General features: G+C 42.9%; 1 protein-coding gene across 1 annotated transcript; it reads left to right on the forward strand.

Moving 5' to 3' along the window:
- The first annotated feature begins 3,072 nt into the window (after window positions 1-3,072).
- Window positions 3,073-4,488, forward strand: LOC138072695 (endogenous retrovirus group PABLB member 1 Env polyprotein-like). Its single transcript, XM_068963779.1, has one exon. The coding sequence runs from the start codon at window positions 3,073-3,075 to the stop codon at window positions 4,486-4,488; it is 1,416 nt and encodes a 471-aa protein (XP_068819880.1).
- Window positions 4,489-13,548: the final 9,060 nt, after the last annotated feature.

The following is a 13,548-nucleotide window of genomic DNA, read 5'->3' on the forward strand; positions in this document are numbered from 1 at the left end:
CTTTATTTTTCTGGGCTTCAAAATCACTGCAGATGGTGACTGCAGCCATGAAATTAAAAGACGTTCACTCGTTGGAAGAAAAGTTATGATCAACCTAGACAGCATATTCAAAAGCAGAGATACAGAGATATTACTTTGCTGACTAAGTTCCATCTAGTCAAGGCTATTGTTTTTTCAGTAGTCATGTATGGATGTGAGAGTTGGACTGTGAAGAAGGCTGAGTGCCGAAGAATTGATGCGTTTGAACCGTGGTGTTGGAGAAGACTCTTGAGAGTCCCTTGGACTGCAAGGAGATCCAACCAGTCCATTCTGAAGGAGATCAACCCTGGGATTTCTTTGGAAGGAATGATGCTAAAGCTGAAGCCCCAGTACTTAGGCCACCTCATGCGAAGAGTTGACTCATTGGAAAAGACTCTGGTGCTGGGAGGGATTGGGGGCAGGAGGAGAAGGGGATGACAGAGGATGAGATGGCTGGATGGCATCACTGACTCAATGGGCATGAGTCTGAGTGAACTCTGGGAGTTGGTGATGGACAGGGAGGCCTGGTGTGCTGTGATTCATGAGGTCACAAAGAGTCGGACACGACTGAGCGATTGAACTGAACAGCTCTGCAGCGGTGGTGTTACAATATGTAGATGATATTTTGATCTGTGCTGAGACAGAGAAAGCTTGTTCGCGAGCCTCATAAGATTTCTTAAACTTTCTGGCAGGCTGTGGTTACAAGGCATCAAGAGAAATGGCTCAGCTTTGTCAACAATCAGTTAGATATCTGGGCCTAATCATATCAGAAGGGACTAGGGCCATAGGCCCTGAGAGAATTAAACCTATACTAAATCATCCCCTACCTATGACTTTAAGACAATTGAGAGGATTTTTGGGAATCACAGGTTACTGTGGCATTTGGATTCCGGGTTATGCGGAACTTGTCCAGCCTTTATATAAACTTATAGCTGAAACTCAGCAGGCCCAAACTGACAAATTGGTTTGGTCACCAGAAACTCAAAAGGCTTTTAAGGTTCTTCAACTGCTCTCCTGCAAGCTCCAGCTCTGAGCTTGCCCACAGGGTCAGAATTTAATTTGTCACTGAAAGGAGAGGTTTGGCCTTGGGAGTTTTGACACAACCCCAAGGGCCTCACCAGCAACGTATTGCTTATCTAAGCAGAGAATTAGATGTAATTTCATGTGGGTGGTCCCACTGCCTAAGAGTAATTGGGGCAGCGGCTTTATTAGCACCTGAAGCTTTAAAAATAATTAATGGACGAAACCTTACGGTACTGACTTCTCATGATGTGAGTGGAATCTTAAATTCTAACGTTAATATTTGGATGACAGACAGTAGGCTTCTTAAATATCAGTCATTGTTAGAAGGGCCAGTAACTAAGCTTAAAGTTTGTGGAAATTTAAATCCTGCCACTTTCCTTCTGAGAAGGAAAATGAAACACCTGATCATGATTGTTCTCAATTCCTAACCTTAAACTAAGCAGCTCAGGAAGATTTAATAGATACCCCATTAGACAATCTTGACATGGAAATATTTACAGATGGCAGTTCTTTTGTTCGGGATGGAAAGCGTAAAGCAGTTTATGCCGTGGTGACTGCTGAACAGGTTTTGGAAGCAAAATCTCTCCCCCAGGGAACTAGTGCGCAGTTAGCGGAGCTTGTGGCTCTGACCCGAGCTCTAGAGTTAAGCAAAGGGCAGCGGGTAGATATCTACACGGATTCTAAGTATGCTTATTTGACTTTACATGCTCATGCTGCAATATGGAAAGAAAGACAGTTTAAAGCAGCAACAGGAGAAACTATTAAACATTTCAGAGAGATCGAGAGACTTTTAACCGCTATATATTGTCCTGAAGAAGTAGCTGTTATGCATTGCAAAGGGCACAGCAGGGATGGGAGTAAAGTAGCCGAAGGTAATCAGCTGGCTGACTGTCAAGCCAGAAAAGCGGCACTTTACGAAACCCCTTCACTGCAGACGCCTTTGATCTGGACAGGTCCTGTAGAACAGGAAAAACCACAATATACTGAGGAAGAATTAGAAAGATATGAAAAAAAAGAGGAGCACAGATTACTGATAAAGGATGGTTACAGTCCAAGGATGGACGATTAGTAATTCCTGAAAATGCTCAATGGAAAATTCTTAAGGGTTTACATCAGAGTTTTCATTTGGGTGCAGAGAGTACTTACCAAATGGCTTCTCATTTGTTTGAAGGTAAAAATGTAATGAAAACTTTAAAGAATATTATCAAAAAGTGTGAGGTTTGTCAGAAAAATAACCCAAAGACTGAAAAGCTAGCAAAATCTGGATTACAACGAAGTGGGAAGTATCCTGGAGAGGACTGGGAAATTGATTTTACTCATATGCCAAAAGCTAATGGATATTCTTGCTTACAAGTTTGGGTAGATACTTTTACTGGATGGATTGAGGCTTTTCCCTGTCGTAGTGAACAGGCTAAGGAGGTTATAAAGATTTTAATCCATGAAATTATCCCCAGGTTTGGGCTGCCACGGAGCCTTCAAAGTGACAATGGCTCCGCCTTTAAAGCTGCTGTAACTCAGGGGGTATCCAAAGCTCTAGGAGTAAAACATCACTTACACTGTTCCTGGAGACCCCAATCCTCAGAAAAGGTTGAAAAAGCTAATGACATTATCAAAAGACATCTACACAAATTAACTCAAGAGACGCAGGACAATTGGACTAAAGTCCTACCCATAGCTTTAATGAGGGCTCGAACTGCCCCTAGAAAGGAGGGACTCTCTCCCTTTGAATGTATTTATGGAAGGCTTTTCTTATGCACAGACATTGTTATAGATCCTGAAGCCTTGGAATTAACTAGTTATGTAACTCAGCTCTCAACTTTTCAACAGGCATTAACAGAACTCTAGGAGACAACTCCTGACCCTGCCTCTGAGTCAAGCAAGCCTCTATTTGAGCCAGGAACTGAGCTGTCAGAGTGCCAGGAATTGATTCATGGATACATCACACTCGAGTTCAGAGGTGGCACCCTGACCAAAACTAAGTGACATCTTTTTATGTCTTTATTTTCTATGCTCTGACTTTGTACTTTTCAGATGGGCCTGATAACCGATGTGAGCTTACTTCTGCTGACTCCAAATATCCTGAGTCTGCCGTTTGATCCTCAAGACAATGCCTTCCAGTCCTGGACTCACTCCTATGCTGCGTTCCACAATGGGTCTAACTGCTGGGTCTGTGGAACACTCCCCTCTTCATCAGTGGAAGGCTTCCCTTGGTGGACATCTCCACTTCAAGGAAAAGACTTTCTCCAAATGTGTAAATACCTTCGACAACAATCACATGCGATGCCTCTCCTTCATCTGAAGACATCTACCAACCCTAAAATGGATTGGTGCAACACTTTGTACTTTAACTATGGACATAATGTGACTTTTAATTTTGATTATACATTGTCTCGGTTCAATGACTACTTTGCTACACATAAGGCAAATAGATCTAGATCTAATGGTGTTTTACCTGACGTTTATCAAATATGGGATGAGGTTATGTGGCTAACTCCTGAAAAAGGACGTTTAATATCTACTGCCCCTATATGCTGGGAACAAACAGAGCCATCCCCCAAAGTCAGCCAACAACTTAATTACAATGATTGGAAACAATTGGGATTTTTACCTCAGGAAATATGCAATGTAATCATTCCCGTGTTTTCCAACCCCAGTTCAGGTCCTCCCTTTGTGTGGCCAGGCACTAATTGGGACTGGATATCTCAGTCGTGCTGGCTTGCTCCAAACGGGACTTATTCGATATGTGGCTCTTACCTATGGGCATGGCTTCCCCCTGGTTGGATAGGCAGATGCACCCTGGGTCTAGCCTTTACTCACGGCTTTATATTTTTAGAGCTTCCAGAAAAGCCTGCTAATTTACCCCACCTTAAAACTTGGTGGGCAAGGTCTGTATTTCACTGGTATGATTATTTGGCTGCAGTCTTTGTTCCCTCTTTGGGAACTACAGATGTTATGTTACAAGTGACTAATTTTACTCAACAGGCATTACAAGATTCTCAAAAGGCTATTTCAGCTCTTAATGCTGAACAAGCACAAATTAAAAAGGTGGTTTTACAAAACAGATTGGCTTTAGATATTCTGACACCTGCACAAGGAGGAACCTGTGCTATTATTCATACCCAAGGCTGTACATATATACCTGATATGAGCACGGATGTTACTCATTTTACTACACACATGAACAGGATGATTGAGGCCATGGATACTCCTGAAGCCTCACTTGCCTTACTTTGGGAGACGTTAACTAGTTCCCCATGGTGGATAACTATCTTAATTACAATAATTCTGATTTTTTTGTTTTTACTGTTTGCTCCCTGCATCTGTAACTGTATAACTGGATTTGTTTCTAGCTGCATGAAACCTTTCAAGTTACAAATGGTTGCTCAAACTCCTGCTACTGCTGCAGCTGCCTATTTGGGGCCCCTGGATCAGATATCCTCAATATGAGGATTAGGAGAATATGTTGCCTCGCCAATTTAGGGACAATGCCCCTTCTCAGCTTGGAAGCAGTTATGGAGCTAAAACGACGCCCCTTTTCCCTAGGCAACATTATTCTCCTTAAAGAAAAGGGGGGAATAAGAGGGTAACAGGCAGGAAGGCCAGGGGTCTCCAAAAGGAGGACATAGCCTGCAAGTGTCAGACATTATTATCTCTCTTAAGCAGCAGGAGGAAAAAAACTAGCGATACTTTTTCCTTCTCTATACAAATTTAAAAGGAGGTTTCTCTTAAAATTCTGTGTTGCCATAATGACACCTGGTTTCACGTGAAGTTAACCATTGCCTTTTTTACGGAAACGTTTATCTTCAGTTCAGTTCAGTTCAGTTCAGTCGCTCAGTCGTGTCCGACTCTTTGCGACCCCATGAATCAAAGCACGCCAGGCCTCCCTGTCCATCACCATCTCCCAGAGTTCACTCAGACTCACGTCCATTGAGTCCATGATGCTATCCAGCCATCTCATACTCTGTCATCCCCTTCTCCTCCTGCCCCCAATCCCTCCCAGCATCAGAGTCTTTTCCAATGAGTCAACTCTTCGCATGAGGTGGCCAAAGTACTGGGGCTTCAGCTTTAGCATCATTCCCTCCAAAGAAATCCCAGGGTTGATCTCCTTCAGAATGGACTGGTTGGATCTCCTTGCAGTCCAAGGGACTCTCAAGAGTCTTCTCCAACACCACAGTTCAAAAGCATCAATTCTTCGGCGCTCAGCCTTCCTCACAGTCCAACTCTCACATCCATACATGACCACTGGAAAAACCATAGCCTTGAGTAGACGGACCTTAGTCAGCAAAGTAATGTTTCTGCTTTTGAATATACTATCTAGGTTGGTCATAACTTTTCTTCCAAGGAGTAAGCGTCTTTTAATTTCATGGCTGCAGTCACCATCTGCAGTGATTTTGGAGTCCAAAAAAATAAAGTCTGACACTGTTTCCACTGTTTCCCCATCTATTTGCCATAAAGTGATGGGACCAGATGCCATGATGTTCGTTTTCTGAATGTTGAGCTTTAAGCCAACTTTTTCGCTCTCCTCTTTCACTTTCATCAAGAGGCTTTTTAGTTCCTCTTCATTTTCTGCCATAAGGGTGGTGTCATCTGCATATCTGAGATTACTGATATTTCTCCTGGCAATCTTGATTCCAGCTTGTGTTTCTTCCAGTCCAGCGTTTCTCACGATGCACTCTGCATAGAAGTTAAATAAGCAGGGTGACAATATACAGCCTTGATGTACTCCTTTTCCTATTTGGAACCAGTCTGTTGTTCCATGTCCATTTCTAACTGTTGCTTCCTGACCTGCATACAGATTTCTCAAGAGGCAGGTCAGGTGGTCTGGTATTCCCATCTCTTTCAGAATTTTCCACAGTTTATTGTGATCCACACAGTCAAAGGCTTTGGCATAGTCAATAAAGCAGAAATAGATGTTTTTCTGGAACTCTCTTGCTTTTTCCATGATCCTGCAGATGTTGGCAATTTGATCTCTGGTTCCTCTGCCTTCTCTAAAACCAGCTTGAACATCAGGGAGTTCATGGTTCTCGTATTGCTGAAGCCTGGCTTGGAGAATTTTGAGCATTACTTTACTAGCATGTGAGATGAGTGCAATTGTGCGGGAGTTTGAGCATTCTTTTGCACTGCCTTTCAAGCTATGCTAATATACTGTGCATTTACCCCAAACTCTGTCTTCAAGCCGGTTCTGCCTTTTGGGCTCAGAAGCTACTTGATAAACCAGTGTGTTATATACTCCAATACTGTTCCTCTCATCTATGTAAATGACACTATTTGTATGGTGCTCTGCCCTTCTTCAAGATTCCAGTTAATCCTTTTATGGCCCAAGATAAACCATTTGGGGCCAAGGTTATCCCAAAATACATCTTATGGGTGAGGGGCCTGGTGCCATTCTGAGTTTTGAGACATTCCTTTCTTTCATTAACAGGCTGCTTGTGACTATATAACATCCAGCTAAAGACTAGCAAGGGGGTACTCTTTCTGCCCCCTTCTGATGCCTATGTCAGAAGCTTTCTCTATCTCCTTTATACTTTAATAAAACTTTATTACACAAAATTCTGAGTGATCAAGCCTCGTCTCTGGCCCCAGATTGAATTCTTCTCCTCCAGGGGCCAAGAATCCCAGTGTCGTAATTCAACAACAACCTTTCAGGGCCTTGGGGATGGCAAGAATGAGGGGAGCTAGAGAGAAAATCTAGAAATCTGATGAAGGATGAGCTGTGAAGCAGGAGGTGGCATTTGTGTATCTACGCTCTGTGCTCTAAGTTAGTTCTATATCTTTTCGAGTTTCTCAGACTTAGATAAGACAGAACTTTCAGAATGAAAATCTTACCCTGGAGAAATTGGCTGTTTCTTCTACAAAGACTCTACTAGGCTCATAGTGATTTTCAAACAGTGGAGATCAGAGGCAACATATTTTGGGTTTGATAAACACAGAGACCCATGGGCCTCACCCTCATGAAGTTCCATTTAGTCGGTCAGGAGTGGTGCTTGGTCATCTGTATCAGAAACTCATAAGTTGAATGAGTAACATGTTGAAATTCACCTGCTAAAGTGTGAAAAAATGGTTTTATGTTATAAACGGTGTATAACCAAGACTAGATTCACTAGACCAGAAAACCTAGGTTCACATTCAGCTTGCCTTGATTGGTTTGGGATTCTCTTCTCTATTTCTAAAATGATCTGGTAACTCAATTTTATATACACATAGAAATAGATATATACCTGTATACATAGGTATAGATATATGCAAGCAAATACAGATACAGATAGATAATATATAAACAGAATTGCAAAGGGTCAACATATGGGCTGGTTAACCAAATACATATGTATAATCCAACCAGTCCATTCTGAAGGAGATCAACCCTGGGATTTCTTTGGAAGGAATGATGCTAAAGCTGAAACTCCAGTACTTTGGCCACCTCATAAGAAGAGTTGACTCATTGGAAAAGACTCTGATGCTGGGAGGGATTGAGGGCAGGAGGAGAAGGGGACGACCGAGGATGAGATGGCTGGATGGCATCATGCACTCGATGGACGTGAGTCTGAGTGAACTCCGGGAGATGGTGATGAACAGGGAGGCCTGGCGTGCTTTGATTCATGGGGTCGCAAAGAGTCGGACACGACTGAGCAACTGATCTGAACTGAACTGATATATGATACATATGATAACAATATGTGTCTCTGGAAAGCTATCTGGGAAATTCCTCCAGAAGGGAATTCTTAGTTCTTCCTTAGCAGAGAACACTGCTGCTCCAAACTGGCTCCTCAGTCAGTCAGATCAGTCGCTCAGTCACTCAGTCATGTCTGACTCTGCAACCCCATGGACTGCTGCATGCCAGGCTTCCCTGTCCATCACCAACTCTTGGATCTTGCTCAAACTGATGTCCATTGAGTCGGTGATGCCAACTGGCTCCTAAAGTGGACATTTTCAGAATTCTGAGTGGTGTAGAGTGAACTTGAGTCAGATTTTGTGAAGGCTAATTTTGCCTTCTCTAGTGAAAGTATCCTGACTTTGGGCAGCTTTGTCAACTCAGTTGTCCTCTATGTCTTGCTTTGTTGAAAGAAGACAACCTATGTCTGTTTTACAAAAAGTTCTCAAATTTCAAATAAGGTAGTGGGAAAGCATTTGAAAACTATATTGTAGACATAATTTCTCCATGACTGACTTTGCCAGGCTTTTAGAATGTGGGGGAAAGACAAGATGGCAAAAGTCCATAAAGGAGGTCTCTGTGTGCTGGTCTGACCTATTCTCTGACTCTCCCTTAGCTTCTGAACATGCCCACCAAGATGTCCTGTCAGCAGAGCCAACAGCAATGCCAGCCCCCTCCCAAGTGCCCCACCCTGAAATGTCCCCCAAAGTGCCTCCCAGTCTCCTGCCCCTAAGCAGGAGTCTCCTCTTGCTGTGGTGTCAGCTCCGGGGGCTGCTGTGGCCCCAGCTCCGGGGGCCGCTGCAGCTCTGGGTCGGGGGGCTGCTGCCTGAGCCACCACAGGCACCGCAGGTCCCACTGCCACAGACCCCAGAGCTCTGACTGTTGCAGCCAGCCCTCAGGGGCTCCAGGTGCTGCAGACGGGGGAGCGGTCAGTCCTCTGGAGGCGGCTCCCACTGGAGTGGACGCTGAGCCAAGAAGAGCTGACCTGGGGACAGCAAGTGGACAAACACTTCCTCCTCCTCCTGCTCTTCCAACTGGGCCTCCCCCTCTTGCTGTGGGTCTGGGTAGGGCCTTTGTGCTCTGGTCCTGAGGATCCCTGTGCCCTGGGATCCAGGAACCTGAAACCTCTTCTCCAAACCAATTTATTGACCTCCTTTCCCATAAATGTGACAGCCCTGGCAATCTGAAAGCACAGAGCCCATGTCCCTCTGCAGTGTCTCTTTTTGCATAAACCAGGCTGATGTGAAACAATAAAGCTGGAAATCTGTATTCCTTCTTGCATTGACTGATTTTTTATTCCTACATCATTTTTCTCATACTATATCCTCATCTCCCAGTTCCCTTAATGTGTCAGTATCTACAGGTCTTTTCCAGATTTATCTCTTGTGCTGCTAATGTCCTTTATAGCAAAACAAAATTTTATTGATTTAGTATCTAATTCAGAATCCAACACTGCATTTAGTGGCCATGTTTTTTTTTTGTCTCCCATCTATGACAGTTCTTCAGGTTTCTTTGTCTTTCATGACCGAGGTTGTTTAAGAGCCATTGGTTTTTGTACGGTGTTCCTCAATTCAGATTTTTCTAATGTTTCTCCTCAACTAGATGTGAGTTAGCATTTTTGTAGGGATCCCATAGAAAGTGAAGTGAAAGTGTTAGTTGCTCAGTCAGGTCCAATTCTTTGTGACCCCACGGACTGTAGCTCACTAGGCTTCTCTGTCCATGGAATTCTCCAGGCAAGAATACTGGAGTGGGTAGCTGTTCCCTTCTCCAGGGGATCTTCCCTACCCAGAGACTGAACCTGGGTCTTCAGCATTGGAGGCAGATTTTTTTACCATCTGAGCCACGAGGGAAGGTGGTACTATATCCTTCTTAGAATTTGATATTCAGTTTCATACTGTATATAAATACTTGTCCTATTCCTGGTGATACAATTTTGACTGCCTGGTTTAGGTGATGTCTACCCCGGTTGTTCATTGCCTATTTACTTTTTTTTTTTTTTTAACATGGAAACATATATTACCATATTTAAAACAGATAGCCAATAGGAATTTGCTATTTAACTGCTGCTGCTGCTGCTAAGACGCTTAGTCGTGTCCGACTCTGTGCGACCCCATAGACGGGAGCCCACGAGGCTCCCCAGTCCCTAGGATTCTCCAGGCAAGAACACTGGAGTGGGTTGCCATTTCCTTCTCCAATGCATGAAAGTGAAAAGTGAAAGTGAAGTCCTTCAGTCATGTCCGGCTGTTAGCGACGCCATGGACTGCAGTCTACAAGGCTCCTCCGCCCATGGGATTTTCCAGGCAAGAGTAGTGGAGTGGGGTGCCGTTGCCTTCTCCAACTCGGGGAACTCAAATCGGGGCTCTGTAACAACCTAGAGGGAGTGCGATGGGGAGGGAAGAAGCAGGCAGGTTCAAGACGGAAGCAACATTAGGTATTCAGTTCAGTTCAGTTCAGTTCATTTCAGTCGCTCAGTCATGTCCTACTCTTTGCGGCTCCATGAATTGCAGCACGCCAGGCCTCCCTGTCCATCACCAACTCCTGGAGTTCACTCAAACTCACGTCCATCAAGTCGACGATGCCATCCAGCCATCTCATCCTCTGTCGTCCCCTTCTCCTTCTGCCCCCAACCCCTCCCAACATATGTATACCTATGACTGATTCATGTTGATGTTGAGCAGAAACCAACTCAATACTGTATAGCAATTATCCTTCAATTAAAAATAAATAAATTAAAAAAAATAAAATAACTGGTGAGAGATACTTTGATAGTATTTAAATATCTATATTTTACCAAATATTTACCCCAAACATTTTTGGAATCTGTTCATTCTATATGAAACAATTATTACTCTGGTGTCACTGATGTCATTGATTATAATTTGTGATTTATATATTGATCTTGTATCCTGCTACTTTGCTGAACTCTTTTATTCAGTTTAGTGAAATGAACATTTTTGTAAATGAATTTTTCCCATACCATATCTTTATTTTCTTAGGTTAAGTTCATATACAAAGTTATTGAATGAAAGGCTATGTTCATTTTAATTTTAAATTGATTACACAGTAGTAAGTACTAAATTGTCATCCAGAATAATTATGCCAATTTATATTGCCGCCATCAAATTTGAATGTTTATTACCACAAATTCTCACATCCGAAATTTTATTAGCCATTACAATAATTGTTATTTTGGAACAAATAAATTAATCTGATAAACCACATCCCCAAAGATAAGATATTTGTTCTTTTTTTTGTAATGTTTCAAATATTAGTAATGTTGAACATGGTATGACTTTTAGCATAACAGATGGCATCTTGAGCATACCCAGTTATTACTGTAATTCCATTGACCCTACCAGGACTGTACTGTGTAGTAACTCTTTTCTCTATAGTCAAGAGCTGTGTAGTTAATAGATATTGTCTAATGCTTATTAGATTCAGGTAGCCTCTCTGCTCTGTTAGTCTCAGACAATGAAAAAGACCTTTGCTGCTATATTCCTAGTACCCATGAGACTAGTTATCCATCATAAATAAGATAAGGTCTTGGCTTAGGAATGCACTCCCAGTCTTCAAGCATATACCCTATTCCCTAGATTAGCTATAAAACATTTCTCCAAAGAAGACATACAGATGGCTAACAAACACATGAAAAGATGCTCAACATCACTCATTATTGGAGATAATCAAGACCACAATGAGATGCCATTTCACACCAGTCAGAATGGCTGTGATCCAAAAGTCTACAAGCAATTAATGCTGGAGAGGGTGTGGAGAAAAGGGAATCCTCTTACACTGTTGGTGGGAATGCAAACTAGTGCAGCCACTATGGAGAACAGTGTGGTGATTCCTTAAAAAACTGGAAATTGAACTGCCTTATGACCCAGCATGTCATCTGCATATCTGAGGTTATTGATATTTCTCCTGGCAATCTTGATTCCAGCTTGTGTTTCTTCCAGTCCAGCGTTTCTCAAGATGTACTCTGCGTAGAAGTTAAATAAGCAGGGTGACAATATACAGCCTTGATGTACTCCTTTTCCTATTTGGAACCAGTCTGCTGTTCCATGTCCAGTTCTAACTGTTGCTTCCTGACCTGCATGCAGATTTCTCAAGAGGCAGGTTAGGTGGTCTGGTATTCCCATCTCTTTCAGAATTTTCCACAGTTTATTGTGATCCACACAGTCAAAGGCTTTGGCATAGCCAATAAAGCAGAAATAGATGTTTTTCTGGAACTCTCTTGCCTTTTCAATGATCCAGAGGATGTTGTTAATTTGATCTCTGGTTCCTCTGCCTTTTCTAAAACCAGCTTGAACATCAGGAAGTTCATGGTTCACGTATTGCTGAATCCTGGCTTGGAGAATTTTGAGCATTACTTTACTAGCATAGGAACTAAAAAGCCTGTTGAGGAAAGTAAAAGAAGAGAGTGAAAAAGTTGGCTTAAAGCTCAACATTCAGAAAATGAAGATCATGGCATCCAGTCCCATCACTTCATGGGAAATAGACGGGGAAACATTGGAAAGTGTCAGACTTTACTTTGGGGGGCTCCAAAATCACTGCAGATGGTGACTGCAGCCATGAAATTAAATGCTTACTCCCTAGAAGAAAAGTTATGACCAACCTAGATAGCGTATTCAAAAGCAGAAACATTACTTTGCTGACTAAGGTCCATCTAGTCAAGGCTATAGTTTTTCCAGTAGTCATGTATGGATATGAGAGTTGGGCTGTGAAGAATGCTGAGCGCCGAAGAATTGATGCTTTTGAACTGTGGTGTTGGAGAAGACTCTTGAGAGTCCCTTGGACTGCAAGGAGATCCAACCAGTCCATTCTGAAGGAGATTAGCCCTGGGATTTGTTTGGAAAGAATGATGCTAAAGCTGAAACTCCAGTATTTTGTCCACCTCATGCGAAGAGTTGACTCATTGGAAAAGACTCTGATGCTGGGAGGGATTGGGGCAGGAGGAGAAGGCGACGACAGAGGATGAGATGGCTGGATGGCATCACTGACTTGATGGGCGTGAGTCTGAGTGAACTCTGGGAGATGGTGATGGACAGGGAGGCCTGGTGTGCTTTGATTCATAGGGTCGCAAAGAGTCGGACACGACTGAGTGACTGAACTGAACTGATGACCCAGAAATCCCACTGCTGGGCATACACATCGAGGAAACCAGAATTGAAAGAGACACATGTACCCCAATGTTCATCGCAGCACTGTTTATGATAGCCAGGACATGGAAGCAACCTAGATGTCCATCAGCAGACGAATGGATAAGAAAGCTGTGGTACATATACACAATGGAGTATTACTCAGCCATTAAAAAGAATACATTTGAATCTGTTCTAATGAGGTGGATGAAACTGGAGCCAATTATACAGAGTGAAGTAAGCCAGAAAGAAAAACACCAATACAGTATACTAACACATATATATGGAATTTAGAGAGACGGTAATGATAACCCTGTATGCCAGACAGCAAAAGAGACAGATATGTATAGAACAGACTTTTGGACTCTGTGGGAGAGGGAGAGGGAGATGGTGGAATGATTTGGGAGAATGGCATTGAAACATGTATACTATCATGTAAGAAATGAATCGCCAGTCTAGGTTCAATACAGGATACAGGATGCTTGGGGCTGGTTCACTGGGATGAACCCCCAGAGAGATGATATGGGGAGAGAGGTGGTGGGGGGGGGGTGGTTCAGGATTGGGAACTCATGTACACCCATGGTGGATTCATGTCAATGTATGGCAAAACCAATACAGTATTGTAAAGTAAAAAAAAAACAAAAACAAAAAACTGACCTAGTGGCCACTTGGTGGTTCAGAATGCAGCAGCTCATGCTTTTGGGTCATCATTGCCCAATT

This window comes from Capricornis sumatraensis, chromosome 2 (genome assembly GCF_032405125.1).
Source record: "Capricornis sumatraensis isolate serow.1 chromosome 2, serow.2, whole genome shotgun sequence".
NCBI lineage: Eukaryota > Metazoa > Chordata > Mammalia > Artiodactyla > Bovidae > Capricornis > Capricornis sumatraensis.

Bases quoted from the DNA above. Each gene is read 5' to 3' on its own strand.
- LOC138072695 (XM_068963779.1), top strand. From the start codon at position 3,073: ATGGGCCTGATAACCGATGTGAGCTTACTTCTGCTGACTCCAAATATC.